The sequence below is a fragment of the Larus michahellis genome, chromosome 1 (assembly GCF_964199755.1).
Source record: "Larus michahellis chromosome 1, bLarMic1.1, whole genome shotgun sequence".
Classification (NCBI taxonomy): domain Eukaryota; kingdom Metazoa; phylum Chordata; class Aves; order Charadriiformes; family Laridae; genus Larus; species Larus michahellis.
The window spans coordinates 37,650,449-37,671,210 of record NC_133896.1 but is presented as its reverse complement, the minus strand read 5'-3'; the positions used below and the strand labels follow the sequence as shown (position 1 = coordinate 37,671,210).

The following is a 20,762-nucleotide window of genomic DNA, read 5'->3' as shown; positions in this document are numbered from 1 at the left end:
CAGCTAGACTTCATGCTGCTGATGATAACCCCCTGAGTCTGGCCGTGCAGCAGTCCAACTCACTTAGGTAAATTCTACTTCCTCTTCTTCCCCCACTTCTTCTGTGGGGATGTCACGGGAGACAGTGCCGAAAGCCTTACTGAAGTCAAGGTAAACAAAATCCACTGGTCTCCTCTCATCCCCCAAGCCAGCCATTAACAAAAAATGGGCCAGGCAGGAACAGAAAACTGAGACTATCTTGTACAACCACAGCGAAGCGGCAAACCAAAATCTACCTCAGAAAAAATAATATAAATAAAGCAAAGACAGTGATACTGTTGTACAGAGGCACTGAGAAGACTTTATCCAGTTATGATATCTGAAATCCACCACAGTATGTGGTTTCATAGTCCGTTCATAGAACACCCCTCAGCTGCACGAAAATGCTGAGGAGGAGTTACCTGACAAGTCTGTCTGACTTGGAGAAGAAGCACGTGTGAACAGAAATGCCTTAGTAAAGGCTTACAAAGATTTGGGGTGGATTTTTTTCAGCCAAACAACAAGAAGACCCCTGGGTTTTTTGCATCTAGTATGAAAGTTTGCTTTGTTTTGCAACCAGCTGGTGGAATCCAACTGCTTCGGCACTTGCTGCCATCACTGCCAAATACGTCAATAAATAACTTGGACACCAAACACCACTTTCAGAGCTGGTCCCACAAATCCTCTGAAGTTACCCCTTAGCCTGGATAAACAGCTAGTGAAACCCAGCCGATCCTAAAGGAAATTAAATATGCCTGAGATCGAACCTGGCAATTTCCCAGCCTCAGGTTTTGGCCCATCACCAGGGAAAACAAACTCCCCAAACAGCAGCCCGCTAATGAGAAGACCTGTCACCAGCTCTGAGCACTGAAGCACAGAAACCGGTAGCGAGAGTAGCAGAGCCAGCCTTCGCAGCGATGGCTGGCCAGCGGAGGAGAGGAGAGGAGGGCAGGCTCTTGGACCATCCTGACCATCAGAGAAAGAGTTCAGAGCTTTCAGTACTGCGATTATGAACCTATTTTTTTCTGAGATCACAAGGAAGACATGGAGAGATCACAACTTGTTGATGAGCAGGAGAAGATGGGCTCTCCCTGCAATGTTTTCTACTTGCTCTCAACTTGCAAATGTGTGAATATTGATATGGTCGATGGGAATCTGAGACTAAAAACCACATAGGCAAATAGTCAAGTCCACTGAACACCTTCAGTAAGGAGTACAAGTACCAGCTTCAGCCTGTTCCTTTTAAACTGCAATAAACACTGCTTTCATTTTTCCACATTTGGGCCTTAGCCAGTTCTCTTTCTTGCAGAGGCTCTGGGAAATAAATTGAACTGTTGAAACACAGTCCATTTGAGTGACCAAGTTGAAACAAATTTATTCTTTCCTTGGGAAGCCACAGATACATCAAATAGAGTCAAGCAGCTACATGCCTGCAGTATTCCATGTGGGACTCCGTTCCATTCAGGGAGAGCAGGCCGGTTGCACAGCAGAGCACACCGGCATCGGCCAGAGAGGGAGGAGAGGCAAAATGCGGTTACCCGGCTCTGTAATCACAAGCAACAGATGAAATACATAGCCATATTAAGAGTTGGGAAATAATTTGCTAGCAGGGCATGTTGTTCATTACCTTGGTTAATTTTTCTTTTGTGTGATTTTTTTTTTTATCTCCTTCCTTCCAGTTTTGCACAGGAACATCTATTCAGATTGTGTAGGCATGATCAGATTTCTGTGTTGGCAAAGGAGCGCAGCTGAAAGCTTCTGACCCAACATGTTGCTCCCCTCCAGTCAGAGCTGTGACATGTCGGTACAGGGTGGAGAAGCTTATATTGTCCCTTACAGACAGAAATTAGAAGCCTTCATCACATCAAGAACCGCTTGGGTTTCACATTTTTTCTTGACATGCCAGTAGCTTTCCTTTGATGGGACAAAGTCTGTGCCTTACGCTGCCTACTAATGGAGTTCTCATTTGAATTCTACCACTGTGAGTACCCTATTTAGTTAATGGACCCTTTTTAATTGTCCTGGCAAACATTTGCAGTCAAGTAGACTTTATAATTTATACAGTTGGTGCCATGATGCCACGGTTACTATGATTTGTTTAGACAGCAATTAATTGAAACCTAACAGTAGAATTACAAGATTTAAAACATTCCTAAGTATGTAACTTACATAAGGCTTTTATTCAACCAAAAGTAAGGTTTTCTCATCCTGTAAAATACAATCAAGCAGTATAAGTGCATTCAATTAAATTAATGGGGAAATATTTAAAAGGATGATGAATCTGAAAGTTTGCTGGCAGGAGGAATGGTTACCTGGAGGTATAGAGCTCGCAGCCTCTGCAAGTACTCGTGAAATCTCTGTTTTTCCTCCTCTCCCCAACCCAAACAACTCCAACAGAAACTTCTGTCTCTAAGTTAGTATATGTTTCTTGTCCTTGGCTGCAAAGATTGAGGTGACTGCAGTAAGGTCTTTTCCCTGCTTCTTGGTTTAGAGCAGGTGATGGAGAATAGCCGGGTTATCCAGGATTTCTTCCTTTCCCCAGGCCAGAGGTCTCATGAAGAGTGGGAAGCAGAAAGCCAGTTTTGTGAGAGATGGAAAGAAAGGGATGGCCATTGCCCTTCTGTGAAGGTGGTATTGTGAGAGTCTTCCCTCTCCGATTCCTTTATAACCACCCCCCGTCAAAACAGAAGAGGATCCCCAAACTAACCCGCTCTGCTCTGAGGAGAGTCGTGCCCGTCTCCTGCTTGGGCTGTGTCTGGTTATTCCACCCATGAGAGGGGAGGGTGAAGGAAGCAGCCGGTCCGCAGGGTCTTCCCTAAGCATGGTGAGACATAGAAAGGAGGGCTTTTGTTATAACCTGAGCAGAATTTCTTGAAGTCATATTCGATTATGAGAGTTTATACCACTGTCTCACACATTATTATTATGCCTTGACAACAAATCTGGTTTTGCTACCCCAGCCACATTCACAGGACAGTTTACTTTAAATGCATAAGCATCTGCTCTGACAATAATCAAGCAGTAGAGATATTTAGGTGAAGCTTACTTTTTATCTCTTTATGATTATAGACTTCCAGATAAGCCAGATTTAGTGGTGGTATAGTTGAATTATTTCCTGTGGTAAAGTCGAAATTATATTTCTGGCAAGTGCAAGACGAGCTACTGACCACTCTCAATGCATAGAAACTATTTGAAGACATTTCTTTCAAAAATCAAAAATCCTTGGATTAAAATTTGGACAACCTGCATGTTGAAAACTCAACCATTAACTAAACAAACCTTTCAGCACATCATGGAAAATTAACCTTCTAACTGAGGTGCGTTGTTCACCTGTTATCCTTTAGGAGCATGTTTATAGCCTACAGATAAATCATATTTTTTCTGAAAACAGATTTCTACTGCTTTAAAAATCTGCATTTGAAAATATACGTGGATATTTGCATATGACCAACATGGTTTGGGCTTCCGAGTTTTTTCCGTACATATTTTCCCAAAAAAGATTTCTAATGAATCTTGTGGTCAGCAAGTTGTGGCGTTCTGGTTTCTGCCACCCCTAATTCATACGCATCTCAGTTTTTTAAATGCAATTGAAAGGTTACAGCAACAAACAGTTACATTAAGGTAGCTGGCCTTCATGTGCAAGCATATTTTCCCTAGACCTCTGCATGTCTTGTACTGCGCAGCTTGCAGCTCTGTGGTTTACTGTGTATCTGCATATTAATGTGTCCAGTTCACTTAATGGGACAGATTTTCAAAGGCTACTCAGCGTTTGTGACAGCCATTGACCCTGAGGAAACCCGCAGGACCTCAGCACCAGTTCTTTGGTTGTGTCAGATTCACAGTTACAGAAGCAGCTGAATGATGTTATGTCTCGTAGATGAGAATTAGTGTGGGCTCATATTCTTGATGAGGTTTTAATGTCCTGTAAAAACCGAGACAGAGTTAAGTCTGCCCATACAGCATTATTCACGGGTATTTCCTGATTTTTGACTGCTTAACTGGATACCATAAGGCTTCTTGAAACTTTTTTTTGTTAACGCAAGTGAATTTTGTATAGCATTTCCTCTGTTTCCTTAAAAAAAAAAAAAAAAGATTGAAAGGTAGAAAGGATTAGGAAAAAACCCCACTTTGTTCCTTCAGAGATTTAAAAGTTTGAAAATAGTTTCCATGTTGCAGAAATCTAATCCCATTGTCTAGACAGCAGTGTGTCTCTTCACTCTGAGCCGAGCAGGGACGGGATCTCCTTCCTCGCACGCTGCGGAGGCTGTGGGACAGTCCCTCTTCCAAGCGGAGCCGAAGGGAGCAGGTTGTGTGGTGTCTTCCTCAGCTGTGCTTGCTCCAGAGCTGTGCTTGCATGGTCCTTCTCTGGTACATCTTAGGAGATCCACAGGAGGGAGCCCATATGCTGTGTGCACCACCACAGCGGCAGAGGCTGTTGGCAGAGCGTCAGGCTGACTTGATTCAGGAGTGCACATGTTCCGGGCTGGTTTTCCTGAGCACCTCATGGGCAAAAGGAGCAGATCGTGGGCCTCACCTCTGCGCCAGAACTGCATCATCCTTGGCTGAGACAGGTCATACCCTGACCAGTGGGTTTCCTCAGTGGCAAACCATATGTGTGGCTAGTGTGATCACAAAAGCCTCCTGGTGCAGCATCCTTGTCCCATCTCTTCTGTAAGACTCTGTACAACATTTTCCTAAGACGTTCAGCTGCACAGCACACCTCAGTGGCACGCCACAGTCAGAAAGGCATCACTTGGCACGTCTCTCACTTTCCTGAGAGATGCGTCATGCTCCGTCTAAAGAGTAGAGCTCCCTGGTCACGTTTCGGAAACGTGTTTGTAATCCGGTGTTGCTCCAAAGAAACCTGTTAACATGAACTGCCTCAAGCTTAAAAACATGACAAACCTGAGTCAACTTGAATTATTCCCAGTGTATAACCTTAATGAACAATAGCCAGATACTTCTGAGGCATCATGTGTTTGAATTTTTCATTTTTCTCAGAGATGAAAAGCGTTGTGTCCACATGACGGCTCTGGCAGTGCCATTGGGAATTTGTGTGCCCTATCTGGGTGCAGGTTCTGTTGGTTTCAGCAGTGCATCGGAGGAACTGTCTTCTCGCTGACGATTCTCAGCTTAGCTGCTTCTCCACATGAGGATAATGAAATTTGGTGTCTGCCAATGCCCCGCTTCCAGTGCCGTTCCACAACAGCTTCAGCCAGGCTAGCAGCTGACACTGTCCCATCTTCCTTCCCATCCCTGGTCACACGTTTCCATTCTCTTTCCAGTGCCAGTGCTGATGCGGCCGCTCAGGGAGCTGCTCTGGCTGAAAATTATCCCTGCAGAAAGAAGGGATTAATTTTTAACTTGATCTGCTGTCTTGGTTAGCTCATCACACGGCCACGGCTGAAGAGGGTAGGACTGCGACAGCACAGTCTCAGGCTGCCTTGATGCAGTCCCAGTACTGCGAGCTACAGAAAATGTGGCAAATCGAATCAAAACAGAGAAACAACTCCCAAACCCTGGTAGAAATTCAAGCAGAACCGAACAAAATTGACTCAGCTGACTGGTATCACAGCGAGTACCGCTGCAGGCGACAAGGAGGGTTTGACCCAGAGGCTGCTGTGCTGAGCACTGCGTTTCTGTGCCCCGTGGTGATGCAGAGAGCAGACCTGACAGCTCAGCGAAGTCTGCAGTGCGGGATGTCGTTCTGCTCCAGTATTTCCTTCTTCCTGAAAATACCGTGGACCACACTCAGCCCAGAGCTACTCACTTCATTTAGTTTGGGGGATTTGGAGAACCTCCAGCAGCCTTTGACTCCAGCAGAAGTTAGGGATTGTCAGCACATCTGGGATGTATTGAGTGACAAAAAGGACAATTTGGCCTCGGTCTGCAAGAGCAGAGCAGACGTACCATAGCTGTGCGTCAAGGAATAAATTACATCTCTGATTTTAGCACAAGTCTTTAATCCCAAAGGGGGCAGTTGTCTCAAAGCAGAGTATAAACTTCTGCTGTCCTCAGGCTCCCGCTCTTTTTTCATCAGAGGTAAATTTGGTCTTGGGGAGGTCCACACATTCATGTCTGAAGCTGAACTGCCCCACTGGCATTTTCTCTAATAAAGATGAGATTAGAGTCTCTGCAAAACATTCTTCTGGGGAACTTCCAGCTGCTGTCCCGCCCTGTCAGGATTTATACTAACAGATGGTAAGTCACATTATCCAGAGTAAAAAAAAACCCAAAACAACAGAAGGATGTAGCTTTCCCAAAATAAACTTCATACCTTTCTGCGTAGGACTCATTCCTACAAGTGTGTGCAAAGGGTTTGTCTGGAAGGTCAACCTGACCCTGATTGTCTTAGGTCTTCCTAATTTCTTTCATCTTCCTCGAATAGAGGATTGCCCTGGTCGTGCCAGCACTGCCTGTATCAGAACACTACTTTTGTCTTTGTCTAAGTTCATCTGCGCAACGCTTTTAACCTAGAAAGTGCCAGGACTATTTCTTAACCCCATTGAAGAAACGGACCATAGCAGAAGGAGAAAAAAGGAAAACCAGGATGGCTGTTTGTCATGTTCATCATCTGAATCCCCTCTAAAGAAAGACTGTGAGGAGAAGAAGAAGGGAATGGCAAAAAGGACAGGCCTTGAAGAGTAGGAAGGGATTGGTACACTAGCAGTGGCTAGGGGCAGAATGAAGACATTTTTGATGAGCGGATTGCTTAAACTAGGTGAGAGGATTGCTAAAACTCAGTGAAATGATGCCAAGTGCAGAGAACTGTCTGTGTTCTGCAGTGCAGCCCATGAGCTGCAGTGGCATTCAGGACTCGCCACCTCTCTGAGATGTGACTTGGACCTGTTGGAGTGAGTCCAGAGGAGGGCCATGAAGATGACCAGAGGGCTGGGGCACCTTTCCTATGAAGACAGGCTGAGAGAGTTGTGGTTGTTCAGCCTAGAGAAGAGAAGGCTCCAGGGAGACCTTATAGCAGCTTTCCAGTATCTGAAGGTCACCTACAAGAAAGCTGGAGAGGGACTTTTTACAAGGGCATGTAGTGATAGGATGAGGGGTGATTGCTTCATACTGGAAGAGGGTAGACTTAGATTGGATATCAGGAAGAAATTTTTCACTATGAGGGTGGTGAGGCACAGGCACATGTCGCCCAGAGAAGTTGTGGTTGCCCCATCCCTGGAGGTGTTCAAGACCAGGCTGGATGGGGCTTTGAGCAGCCTGGTCTAGTGGAAGGCATCCCACTAGACTGGTTGGAACTAGACGGACTTTAAGGTCCCTTCCAACCCAAACCATTCTATGATTCTATGACTTTGCTAGCAAACCAAACCAGCGCAGAGAAAGTCAACAGAGTCCAGGCCACGTGAAGATGCCAACACTGCGAATACACTCCATCTGCACCCAGGGAGAGTGAGAAAGGCAGCTCAAGACAGCAGGTAAATCAGACTCTGGCTGGGCTGAATTTTCTTCTGCAAGTGCTGGTCTCTCTCCTCTGAGTGTGCAGGAAGTTGAGGACGAGCTGGGTTTAAAGAAGATACTTCATTTAAATGCTGGGAAATACACTGGACCGTTCTGGACCTTAACTGAAAAGACTGGACCCCGTGAGACTGGTACTGTAACCCAGGGAGGAAGCTGTGCAGACCCTGCCTATGCAAACAGCCGGAAAAACAGAAAAGTTGTTGGTAGAAACTGTTCAGTTTCTCATCAGAAACTGGGGATGAGGTAATACTTCCTTGCTTTACTGTGAACATAAGTCCATCTTGCTTTGAAAAATTCAAAGGGTAGTTACCTAGGACATAATGATATGGAGGCCTGTGTGGTAAGTGGAAATATTACAGTAATATGTGTCCATATACCGGGGTCTTGTCTCAGTAGACAAATCAGTGTAATTTCAGGTACAACCACAAACACACAAATTTCTTTTCAGATACACTGATCAAACATTCTATTTAAATAAGAAATTTAGTCCTTCTTTCACGGTCACATCTAGAATTTGCTGTGGTCAATGTCAACCTGTAAAACAAGAACAAAATTACTCTGGATATTCACAAAAAATGGCATTTGAAAAATCCGTGCAGCAGATGTTAAAAAGAGAGCAGTGTTAAGAAAGTCTTTGTAACAACTAGTCAGGAAAGAGTTAATTTTTTTTCAAAGCCTTTTCACCACAACTTTTAAACACTCTTTTGCTTGGAATACAAGACTAAAGACCATTATCTGCTTGTAAATAAAAAGCAGTAAATAAAGAAACTCTCACTCAGAGGCGTGCTGCAAACTTTCTGTCACTTGGGTATACAAAAATGGAAGCATCCCCCTTTTGAGACCCTAGAGGGACTCCAGTCTGACAGAAGCTGCTGTGAGGTTTCATAACTTTTGAGAAAGTGCATTGCTTACATTTTAGGGAGAGATATTTATTATACGGGAGTGCCAGTTAAAGCCAAGAGTGAAACACATGGACTCAATAAAGGCCCAATTACGTGACCTTTGCCGTTTGCCACGCTTTTAACTTGTGTAAGTTATTGATTACACTTTCATGAGATCATAATCAGAAGGTTGTTCTTTGGTAATGGTGTGCTAGAGGAGCTTTATCCTCAACTTCAAAGCTGTCCTGTGAGGCTTAAGAACAAAGGGTTGGAAGTTTGAAGCACGGCCAAAATGAATCTGTGTGCATTATCCATGTTTACCACCATGCAAGAGGTGGATTAGCTTATTCTTCGGCTGTGAACTTTCTCTCGTCACGTCAGATGAGCCACCATCTCTAAGGTTTACATTTGTGCTTTTAAAAGTATTCTGTTTAATTAAACGTAGTGTCTCCTCAGACCTCCATCATACTGGTCTAAATGCTTGTTAGTGCAATCATTTCCCTAATTGTAAGGGTTTTATTGAAATCATTTGACATTCTCTGAAAAGAATTTTCAGGCTACCTTATTAATTACAAATAAATCTATCCAGATCCTGAAAGTGCAAACAGTCCGTCTCTGTACAGACTGTACAAACTGTAAGAGTCTTAATCTGTGTAAAGCTGCACTCTCAGGACCAGCCAGCCAAGGTTTTCACTTATTTTACAAGATGTGAGGGGAAGCAAATAACCTTGCAGTTTATTCTCAACGTAGATAGAGCCACATAAATGTGTTGCAGGTGCTGGTAGTAGACCTGTACAGCATTGTTTTGTTAGGAACTAACCTGATGAGACAGTATTTTAGGTTTTTTCTCTAAGGTGCAGTAACAGTTTCCCCCTTTTTTGTTAGCCTTAGGAAATTGGCATTTTGAACATCCCTGATTATGAAATCTCCACTGGAGAGAGCACTGATCTTTTGCTGAGTGACAAAAGAATGAATTAGCCCTTCCTGTGGTGGAACAAGAAATAACTTTTCAAGAGAATCGCTTTTACCAAGTCTCAGGATACCAGAACAATATATTTCATTAAATATTTGAAGATAAAGAAGGCTTCTGTATCTTCTGCTTTTTTTTAAATCTGAACTCTTAATGCTATTTCTCTTTTTGGTGTATTGCTTGTTTCTCTTCCCTTCCCTAAGGCAGAGTTATCTAATTTTCATCTGCAAGAAAGCAATTTAAAGGAAACTTGTGCACTGCATATACATTCCAGCCTGGTTCATGCTGAGAAATATAATTTCTTGCTAGAGATTTTCAAGATGTAATTAAATGTGCATAGTTGTCAAAACCCTAATGATTTTGTCCCTTTTTAGCTTAATTTTCTCAAAAGTAACTCTAGTGAAGCAGTAATAAAATACGTTACAAAAAATCTGTTAAACAAGAAAATGTCTAAATATGGGGAGTTGTGTGCTCTTGCTTCCTCTTTTGTTTCCGAATAAAGGAAGGTAGAGAAGGAGTGAGAAACTCCAAGACTTCCCTCAATGAGGGGCTGTGAATTTGTTGTGACTGTTTTTGAAGAAATCCTGCATGCCACATGCCTTTGTGTCGGTGTGCTTGTACTTACCTGGAAATAGCTGTGGATCTGTTTGCCCGTATGCTGCTTTCCAAGGCTTTAGCCTTGTGGAATGGCCCCGCCGCCCCCATTGCAGGTACCTACTGCATCAAGGGATTGACCTCTGATCTAAACCCAAATTGTATTTTCATTAGCAGGCTGACGATGGAGAGGAATGTGCAATAGGCAGTTATTTGGCCCTCTGTTTCAGGTAGCCTGCTTTTCCTGCATGTGAGGATGAGTTTCAAACTTAACACTCTGCTGGCATACTTGGATTTTTCTTTTTCACTGGTATCCCTCTCAAACCCCACTCTTTCTGCCAAGCCCTTCAGCTTCCAGTCTTGAGTTGGTTTCAAATGTCTTCTTCAAATGCTAGAGTGCTTCCAGAGCTCAAGGTCCAGTTAAGAGAAAATATCAGCTCAAAATGACCAAGTAGCCGGCCTGTTTCCCATGTCTCCCAAAGAGCTGACAACTGCCAGAAACTCAGTTGCTAAATGTAATCTAAATCTTATACTTTGTGGCCTCACCAAGCTTCTTGACAGTGATTTCTTTGTATTACTTATTTTCACAGAAATTCTTTTCTCATTACTTGGGGGAAAAGCTAATGTATTCTGCAACGATTTCTGTCCATCTCTCCTGTGCAAAGCATTCTTGGAAGCCTGCAGCATCACCTTTCAAAATCCGAGGCTCCTTTTCATAGCAACCAAGAAATTTCTGTTTTCTAGCTTTCTAAATCGTTCTGTTGGAGAATCTGATCTGCCATCCACAGTCATATGCCACAGGAGACATTAAGCACCAGTTAGTCATCTTCCATTGATAAAATCAGAGAGTTTTTGTAGCATTCTTCTTATTATAAAACCATTAAAACCACAAGTGGTTATTGTTGAAAGTTGCATGCAGGGATTCACTCCATTGTTAAAAAAGTCTTCTTCCTCGTGCATGGATTTTGTTCAGTGCCACAGGTTTCTTAACGTGAAGAAAGCAGACATAAAGTGGAGTTGTGTGTATTTCTGCACAGCATTGTGTAATTAACACTGTCACATAATACATTTTTCTTTGAAATGGCTCATTTCGCTGAATTCTAATTTGGGCCCTTCTTTTTAGGAACACCAAAATATCTCTATTTTTCCTTTTGCGTTAATCCTGCTGCTTCAGTTCATTCCCATACCCTTAGCAGCTGCTACTGGAAAACGGGCAGGTTATCCTCTCTTCTGCCTAAATTGGTTTTCTCGGAGCATGTTTCTGTATCACTGCATATTGTTAAGCCTCCCACTTTGGGACTGCCTCGTGGGACTGATGGCAAGTCTCCTGGAGTGTCACGCTAAGGTGCAAAAAATGGCTTACCCACAGTTTATTATCTGCTTGTCTAAGGAGGCATCATTATGTTGTTCATTACAGCAGTGTCTAGACTGCGCTGTAGTAACAAAACGTGCTGCTGACAAACATTCTCATACTTTGGACAGACTCCTTCGACAGCCTGGTACGCGCAGTGCGGCTGCGGCCTCCCCTTTTTGTTGAAATGCATCTCGTTTTGCTTCATGCTTCGTCTTGGAACATAGATGGACCAACTTCTGACCTAATGCAGTTAATATCTTGGAGAAGCAATGGTCCATGCTGTAAACACCTAACGAACGCATACATTGCCGCCTTTTGTGATTTTATTTGTGACATATGCAGCTGTGAGCATCTGCTATGGATAATGCATACTAGAATCTTCCAGTGCGTGCATAGCCAGAAATATCCATGGATCTGGGATAAAAGGGAACTTTTTTGATGAGTTTCTTTCTTTAAAAGTAAAAAAATGGCATTAGGGTGTATTTTTCATTTAACTGATAGCAGAATAGAACATTCAGCGCTGATCTCTTTAAAATAATGAAAAGAAAATATAGTTAATTTCTTACATCTACTTGCAAATCTAACACACGTTCTCTTTTCTTTGTTAGAAAGGCTGCAGATTTCATTAGGTTATTGAGCTGTGACATACAACAGTTTAAGCTACTCTGCTTTGCTTCAGGTATTACCATTACCTCTAATCCTACACCTTTCCTGTAAAATGAAGAAAACTTAAAGCACATTCCTGTGAATGCTTTGATTAAATATGAAACAAAAACAAGGTAGGCACAACATGGCATCTGAGTGATAAGAAAACTCTAACACAGTAGATCTTGTACTGAGGATTGGAGTTCTGTAGGAATTTTAAGTGTATATAATTTAAAACCAAACTGCCGACAGATGTTTGCTACAATACTTGTTACAGGGCTTCGTTATTTTTATAACCTTTTAAATTCCTCTGATTTATAGAAAACAGCCATTTAAAGTCCATAAAAGTTAATCCCGACCATGGAATTATTTGCCTAAAACGAAATTTCCTCCCTTTGCTGAGGGCTTTGCCTACATGGGGAACTGTTAAAGGGCAGCTGCATGGGGCTACCTGCTGCCTGAAGGCACCGAGTCCCCATACTGTTCACACAAGGTCTGCAGGGGCCCTTGCCTCGGTTTCTGAGGGTCTCTAACAAAGTCTTTACACAAAAACAAAGCAAATTCTTCCTTGGGTGCTTCCTGAAGTCAAGCCAAAACCAGAAAGTCTTCCGTACATGCAGAGTGTGCAAAAGTCAAAGATCAACGATTTATCTCAAACCCTGTTTCCTCCATTACCTCTGATAATACCATTTCTCTAAGATTCATCTTCACCACTGAAGTTTGCCCCTCACATACCAGACAATTCGTAGGCTGGTTTAAAAAAAAAAACAGTAATAAGAATGTTTTTATGATGGAAAAGGGATTATAGATTATGGGGATTTTGCCTGTATCTCTCAACAATATCCAAGGAAATGTTGTTCTCACTACCAGGTCACTCACAATGACCACTTAACAGCACACATTATGGTAGTATGGTAGTCGCTAAACAATATTTTAATTGCACAGACCTATCTCTTCAATCAACCATCATGACTAAATTTCATGCTAGGCTGGAGCGTGGTAAATATTTGCTGAGAGCGTGTTGTTTGCTTTTCAGTCATGATGATTAATGCAAGTTAATTGGCAATCAACTCAAATTACAGCAGGACAATACTGGATATTGGATGTAGGGATTGTGTCAAGACAGATTTTTTCCAAACAGATAGGATTTATGGCGGCCAAATCTTGCTACAGATTCACAGGTTTGAGGAATTAAACTACTCTGCTAGACTGTGGTTTTTGTATCTAATTTTGATATCAAAATTTAACCAACTCAGTCCAGCACACATGATTTGCAAACATACTCTGCAGCACATGCTTCATAACTTTGAAGTCATGCTAGCTGGGTCTACATGGGGAGTTTCAGGTCTTTGTAGATACTATCGTCTCAAGCAGCCCAGCTTTTGTCAACTCAGCAGGTGTACGAACCTTTGTACAGAAATGGTGAAGGCAGGTATCTCCCCCAGTGCAATGTGTGGCTTTCCTCCTGAGCAGCCTGTTGCTTGGGCAATGATGTCTCTTCCCATCTTTTGAAGGTGTGAGCAGAACGTATTCCTGCCTCAGGCACTAATCACTGCTACGCCTCTACTCTGGTTAGAGGAATTCCTTCCTTGGAAGGCAGTGAGGATCGTGGCTTATGCAGCAATCGGTCCCCTTTCCCACAGCGAACCTTCTTTTTTGTCATTGTCCTTAAGGCATTGTTTTGACTCTAGAAAATGGGATTCCAGTTCCTTTCCTGCAAATCAGGGCTCTGGCTCACAAGCTGACCTGCTACAACAGTGTGGATGGAATGGAAATAAGGGAGTGGAGCTATTTGGTCTAGTTACCAGTTGTTTACTAGAATAGTAAGAACATAATGTTTTAATATCTCAACCCATTATGACCTGGTTTAGATATAACCAAACATCAAAGCTAACCAATGAGAAACAGACAGTATGGCATTGACTCACTCACTGTACTATTCTATAGATGTGTGGAGACATATAATTATTTTTCTGAACCAAAGTTTTATTTGAAAACAAAAATGTTCACAATCTGACTTTATGACTTGTTTTCATATTTTGGCATGGTATATTGTATTGGAAAAAAATATCTTTAATTAAGAGCAGGCTTTTGAACATTACCCCAGACTTCAATTTTCGTCTCCTTTACTGCTTCTCTCCACGTCCCCTCTCCCTCCCACATATACTCCATGTGTTTAACCCACCCTTAAAAACTTTCATCGCTTCCCTCCCTATTGTTTTGTGAGTCCTCCTCTGAGGTCTCCGTGCCTGCACAACACCTTCTGAAGCCTGTCTGTGGTGAGTGTAGCCCCTGCATGCTGTTTGGGCTCTCCTTGCCGTCCCCACGAGTGGATGTGCTGCCAGGGCTGATCAGGAATTTCATAACGACCTTTCTACCCAGCTCATGAGTGCTTTGCTGGTGCCACCAGGAGCTAAAGGCAGATGGGCTCTCACACGCTGCTGGGGCTTCTGCTCAAGTTAGCAGAGCACAGCGTCACAGAAGGGATGAGGCTGATCCTAGACCAGACAGCCTGGTCTCGAGATGATCTGCTCCACCTCTCTGCTGAAGCAGGGTCACCTAGAGCTGCTTGCCCAGGACTGTGTTGAGTTGGGTTTTGAACAGCTTCACAGATGGAAGCTCCACAACCTCTCTGGGCAACCTGTGCCAGCGCTCAGTTACCCACTCAGTAAAAAGGTGTTTTCTCATGTTTAGAGGGAGTTTTCTGTATTGTGCCCATTGCCTCCTGACTTGTCACTGGGCAGCGCCGAGCAGACCCTGGCTTCATCTTCTTTACAACCCCTATCAGCTATTTATATACATTGATTAGATTGCCCCTCAGCCTTCTTGAGGCTGAAGTGTCCCAGCTCGCACCAGTCCCTTGATGATCTTTGTGTCCCTTCACTGGTGTCACTCCAATAAGTCCACGTCTTCCTCATACTAGGGAGCTAGAATATCACAGAAGAAAAAGGACAGTTGTCTGGCTAAGGACATTGACTGCCATCTTGTAGACCTAAATTAACTACCATTTATCAGCCCAAAGTTGATAAGTGATAAACCCAAAGTGATAAATTTTGGCTTTAATCTCACTTTGTTTCACTGTTTTAGCTAAAAAGCAGACGTAACAACACTGTCTACTATTAGTGAGTTGCTGGATGAAGAAACATTTTTGCCAGTGCCCATGCTAAGGTCTCAAGTGCTTTTCTGAGAGCAGCAGGTACAATTACCTGTGATCCCTCATAAGCTTTAGGGTAAATGGAAGCCAGACTTTAGGGAAAAGGCTCATTTCCACTTGCTCTGCACACCTGCAGCCATGCCATTGACAGTAGTGGAAGTCTCCAGTGACTTGCTAAGATGCATACATCTCAGCTGTACGTGGTGTGTACAGCTACACTGCAGACACATGACGTCACTTTGCATCAAATATGAAGAAATATTGAACAGATGACTTAACAGAGAGGCCAGGATCCCATGGAAGAAAGTACCAAAGCCTACGATGTGTGCCACAATGCAGGTGCATATTGGGAGAAGGATGAAGGTAGTGGAAAGTAGTTTTTTAATCATGCCAATGCCTTTTGGGGATCACCAAAACAGATCACTTACGTTGCGGTAAATAATGAGTGACATGAAGCCAACTCTGTAGGAAAGTTCTCAGCTCCACCCTTGGAACAATCTAATGAGCTGAGGTTGAACAAGGCAATGTCAGAGCTGTAAGCAAGATGTGTGTCCTGGCCTAGCACTCCAGTAACGTGGCTATTCGTTGCCTGGCACTGTTTCCCTGAGGCAACGTACTGTGCTGTGCAGATAAACCAAGAGCGAGCTGAGATAGTCTCATGCCACATTGGTGTCACACGTGTGAGTATGTATGTCCTTTAAGCTGCACTTGTGGTGCAGGCGGGTCATTCAGGCTCACCAGTCAGTTCCAGGAGGATTCTGCCCAAAAAACAGCTTTAAGAATTATTTTACTGTTCATACAATTTTTGTGGTCTGCCAGATGAAAGGTGTGGGTTGTAAAAAATGTCTTCTCTGTATAGCATTTGTTCACTGTATGCATGCCGTTTTCCTGGCTGTTATGCTGCGTCCTGATTACTGTACGGTCACTTGCAATCTCTGAAATAAGAGGAAATTATCTGAAAATTATGCTTAGGTGAAGAAGCACTCAGGGAAATAATAGAAACAAATCCAGTGAACAGCACAATGAAAAGTGTTGTATTTTTCTGCTGTAGTTTATATGTTAATAGTTTGCTTCTGTGAATGCAATTAAAATACACATCAATTTTTAATTTATTTCATCATAGGCTGAGTACTTCTACGAGTTCCTGTCTTTGCGCTCTTTGGATAAAGGCATAATGGCTGATCCAACTGTAAATATCCCTCTGCTTGGAACAGTTCCTCATAAAGCATCAGGTTTGTGCTGTTGATATTATGAATTGTGTTCCTGTAAAAAATATTCCACGGCCAGTAAAGTCTAAATATTTTATTATGAGTTGCAGTTCTGAAGTTTATTGCTGAAGAAATGCTTGCCACGGTGCTTGACACTGAACAGTTTGTGAGAGCCTTGCCTGACTGCAGCAGCAGATTTGTCTGAGCCAAGTCACATACAGCTTTTATGTGTAGATAAATCAGCAGAAACTTGTGCAAAATTGTTGCATAAAATTCCTGTGCATGAATATTATTGCTTAAATTGTGCAACTTTATAAAAACAAAATCTTTGATCGCTATAGGGAATGGTTATCAAATTATTCTGTTTCTCAGAGGCTGCAGTTTGTGGACGTTTTACTTTCAGTTGGGGTCAGCTGTTGTCATCAGGCGTTCAGCTCAGACACAAGTTCTCATTTAGGATATCGTCATTTACCACTTTTCCCTTAGTTGTGCATTCTTAGTCCTTCGCTGGGGCTGATAGCTCCACAGCAGAGGCTGAGCCCCAGCCAACATGAGTGCCCCAGAAGCACCTCGGTGCATAGTGAGCCGGGTGGAATAAAAAAGCTTTCCATCAGAGGTTATTGAATCCGCTTTGCTCTGAAGGGGATGAATAACAGACTATGTGATCTGTTCCAGGGCTAATACGTGATAGTCTCTTGCAGAAAGGGAGAAATGTACACTTGGTGATATAGTAGTGACTTAAGTGGTGTAAATAGTGACTTAGAGATGGTGGTTTCATGATCAGCCTTAGCCAAGCTAAGACCAAGTGGGATAAAATGGGAAGGAAATGAGAAATGGAACAGGAGGGTGGGACTGCAAGTGGAGCACCGATACACAGGTTTACATCTATGACCAATCTTTCTTTCTCTTCTCTTTTTCAATGTATAAATTCAGAAAGTTTGTGTTTGATATCCTCCATTTTCGGCTTGTAGTAGAATGGCGTTGAAGTAATGTTGCAGCACAGCTTTTAGCTGTGGCACCTGGAATTTAACGTTAATAATTGGTCTCTCCATTCAGTGTGGATTGAATGAGTGGTATTGGAAATGGATTTGGGTGAAGAGTGCTGTAATATTTGTACCATAATTGCTGCAATTTAATTGCTTGCAAGCCCGATAAATTGTCAAGTAAAGACATTTTAAAATAACTAAAAAGCCACAAAGGCAAAGTTCTTGTTAAGCATTTATTTCCATCTCCATACAAAGCAGGTGAGATATGTGGGAAGCTCTGCACTCGGCATCTTCTAATAAAAGCTAGTTTCGCCTTTTATTTTTAACTATCTAGAAAGGCTGGACCAAAATGACCCCCTTCTGGCTGTGTTTAGGAAAACATAATCTACAAGTGCAGGGAGGCCGGAGATGAGGTCTCATCATTCCAGCAGAAGGTCTGTTAACCATCATGATGGGAGGTCTGATTAAAGCCAAAAAGGACTTACCCTGTTTGCAGCACTGGTGCCTCCGTTCCAGGACTAATACGGGCATGTCCATGGTGTTTCCTTACGTGGATCATGTGCAGCGCACCACCGCACTTAGTATATATAAGCTGTATTTAAATCCTGTTTGGCATTATAGTGAGTCCGGTGTTTAACAGCGGCTGATAATGAGTACATGTACAGTATTTGAAGCATGTAGACTATTTAGCAGTGAGCTACTAGCATGATGGTGGGTTTTTTACATTGCCTGCTAGCTGGCCAAAATTATCTAAGTAGCCTTAAGTGAATACATGCTATAAAATTAGTGAATGTTTGCTACTTTGTAGTTATAATTTATATGTTCATAAAACAGTTCTGACAAACCTAGTCTAGTTTGCCTGGATCTATTGCATTACCAAATAATTTTTTTACATATATGCATGTCAGAAGAAATTCAATCACAAGCTCGTATTTAGTAACAAAACAACAGTAGCAAGTTATTTCTTGAAAAAACATTTTAGCTCAAAAGATTACACTAAAGACAAGTAAGGAGGAATAAAAGAGGAAAGACAGCTGTATTTAACATGAGAGTGGGAAACAAGAATGAGGATTAACTGTTAGATCTCTTACTCAAAGGTAGTTTAATGCAGTGGTCTTGTCAAAATCAGTGGACTTTTAAATGTTTTTGCGGATATTTGCCTACCACCAATAAAGCATAAGGATGGCTTTATTGCTTTGGGTCCTGCTTAGCCTGTATTTTGTCTTATGGCCAACAGTGGCCATAAGAAGACCTCTGGAAGAGCAAAAGGAGGGCAAGCATAGGTGATACTTCTGTTTACCCTCCAGCTCTGACTAGCTTCAGGTTGGAGGATTTCCTGAGTCTTAGGAGATTTATCATTTTTATAACCCCACATGGGTTACAGATCTCTCTCTCCAGTACTCATCCATCCAGGCTCTCTTTGAGTCCATATTATCTTCTGGTATCTCCAATTGCTTTGGCAAGGAGTTCACTGCCATTGCATCAAGATCCCGTCCTGTTGTTTCGAGTCTGGCTGCGACAACTTCATCTGATGGGAACTAGTCCTAATTTTTCTCTTTGCCAGGCAGAAAAGTCACAACCTCCTCAATTACTCCTCATTGGATGCAACCTTGTTGTCCTTCTCTCAACTTTCTCTAATCCAGTATATCCTTAATGAGATGAGGCATCAAATTCTCCTCACATTTAAATCAGATTTAAACCACTTAGGTTCCTTAGACTCATTTGGAAATCCCGTTTCCAAATCTCAGGACTGCTACCTGATTCAGTGCTCACAACACAGGTATTGTTACAACTGGACACGTGGTGTGATGTTAAGAAGGCTGGAGAAGATGCATTTAAGTGAGAGCTTAAAGAGCTAAGACCATTCAGCTTGTCCAAAAGAAGATGTTTGAGAAAAGTGTGGGTACCTGTCGGATGAGAAGAGTCTGGCTGCTCATTTCACAGGGTAAAACCTACCAAGATCTGGTGGTTCAAACTGAGGTCAGCAAGTTCAAAATGAAGCCAGGCATTGTTGGTAGTGCCAGTGATTAACGTCTTGAACATCACACTGAGGAAAGTAAACCCAGCTATTGGTCTGTGCCCAGAAGGAATGTAGTGGCCTGTGACTGAGAAGGAGCTGGCCCCATAAGCAGCCTGAGATGGCCCCTCCTGTCCCTGTCTGCACCAGCCAGCGCAGCGCTGTGCCGGTGCCACCGGCGCAAGCTGGCATGCCTGGGCTGCTGACACAGCACTGCCTTGTGTGGGTCACACAGTCCCCAGCCCACTGGCCAGGCTCAGGACACCTCCTCTCCCTGCCCACTGCTGGTGTTGACACATCAAAATGTACGTGCTGAGCAACCAAAGGTGCTGAAACTCTCTCCAGGCTCAGTTGGAGAAACAGGTGCCTTCTCCGGGTGCAACAGCACCCCGGCTCACCCTGCCACGTTGATAGAGAGGGACAGTGGGCTGCAGGGCTCTGCATGGACTTCCACTGGGGCTGGTAATTCAGAGATGTCCCTGAAGCAATCCCACACCTGAGACGGTAGGTGGCTCTGGGTGGTGGCTTTTGTGCGTTAGACAAGTGGGTAAAGCATTTGCCTGCAGTGGTGAAGGCCTGTGCAAATGCACAGGAGCTACTCTCATCCTGCCTCTGCTGGAGACAGTTCCGTGAACCTTGTTTTCCTGAACAGAAGGAAAAGGCATTGGCTTCCAGGCAAAAGGGATTAGACCTGCATTCTCCACATCCCAGGAGAGCTTTCTAATTGCCAGCTAAAATTCATTTGGATATAAATCACTAGGTTTCCTTAGGTTCCTTTTCAAATTAGTTAAATTTTCCTCACTCCGGCTGGAGCCCTCTGCTCTGCAGCCCTGGGAGCAAGCACTCCAGCGGATGCAGAAGCATAAATGTGCAAAAGAGGCAATTCTGTGGCTGATGGGATGATGGCTAGCTGTGTAAAGCCCTGAGCCGCGATACCCTCTCCTTGTTTTTAGCCAGCGATGGGCAAATGTAAATTGCATCTCCAATTTGGGAAGCAGGGTCCAGACCTGAAGTTTGCCCTGGCGCAGCCCTGCTCAGTGCTTCGGGAGCCCACGGGAGCTCATGGCTGTGGTTCTGGATGAAAAGGACTTTTGCTCTGTGCTTTTTGACTGTAGTGCTGTCGCTGCATGCTTAGCATCGTTCAAACAGGCATAAAAAAGCAGGGATTTGGGCAGAGTTTAGGGACTTTATTTCATGTCTGAACCACCACAGAGCTCAGCCAGGATCCAGGTGCTTATTGCTCATAGGAAGGCCCTTTACTTCATTTCCGTGTGCCTGGGAGTTCGGACATATAGAGAGTTCAAAAATTCAGGTGCTTCCAGGGTGGGGAGTGCTGGAATAAGGGGTTTCTGACCTGCCCGCCTCGGACTTTAGCCCTAAGAGATGCATGCCTGGTCTTTGCCTTAGGCATTCAAACCCACAGCCAGATCTCAGGGGAAATCAGGAGTTTGCCACCGAT

The 20,762-nt window shown here is 43.4% G+C and overlaps 1 protein-coding gene across 1 annotated transcript in view; it reads left to right on the top strand.

Moving 5' to 3' along the window:
• Positions 1–20,762, top strand: part of WIF1 (WNT inhibitory factor 1) — a 47,637-nt gene that overhangs the window by 9,196 nt on the left and 17,679 nt on the right. The window contains exon 3 of the mRNA XM_074572640.1: positions 16,216–16,324. Within this exon, the coding sequence (XP_074428741.1) occupies positions 16,216–16,324 (109 nt within the window). The remainder of the gene's footprint in view (positions 1–16,215; positions 16,325–20,762) is intronic.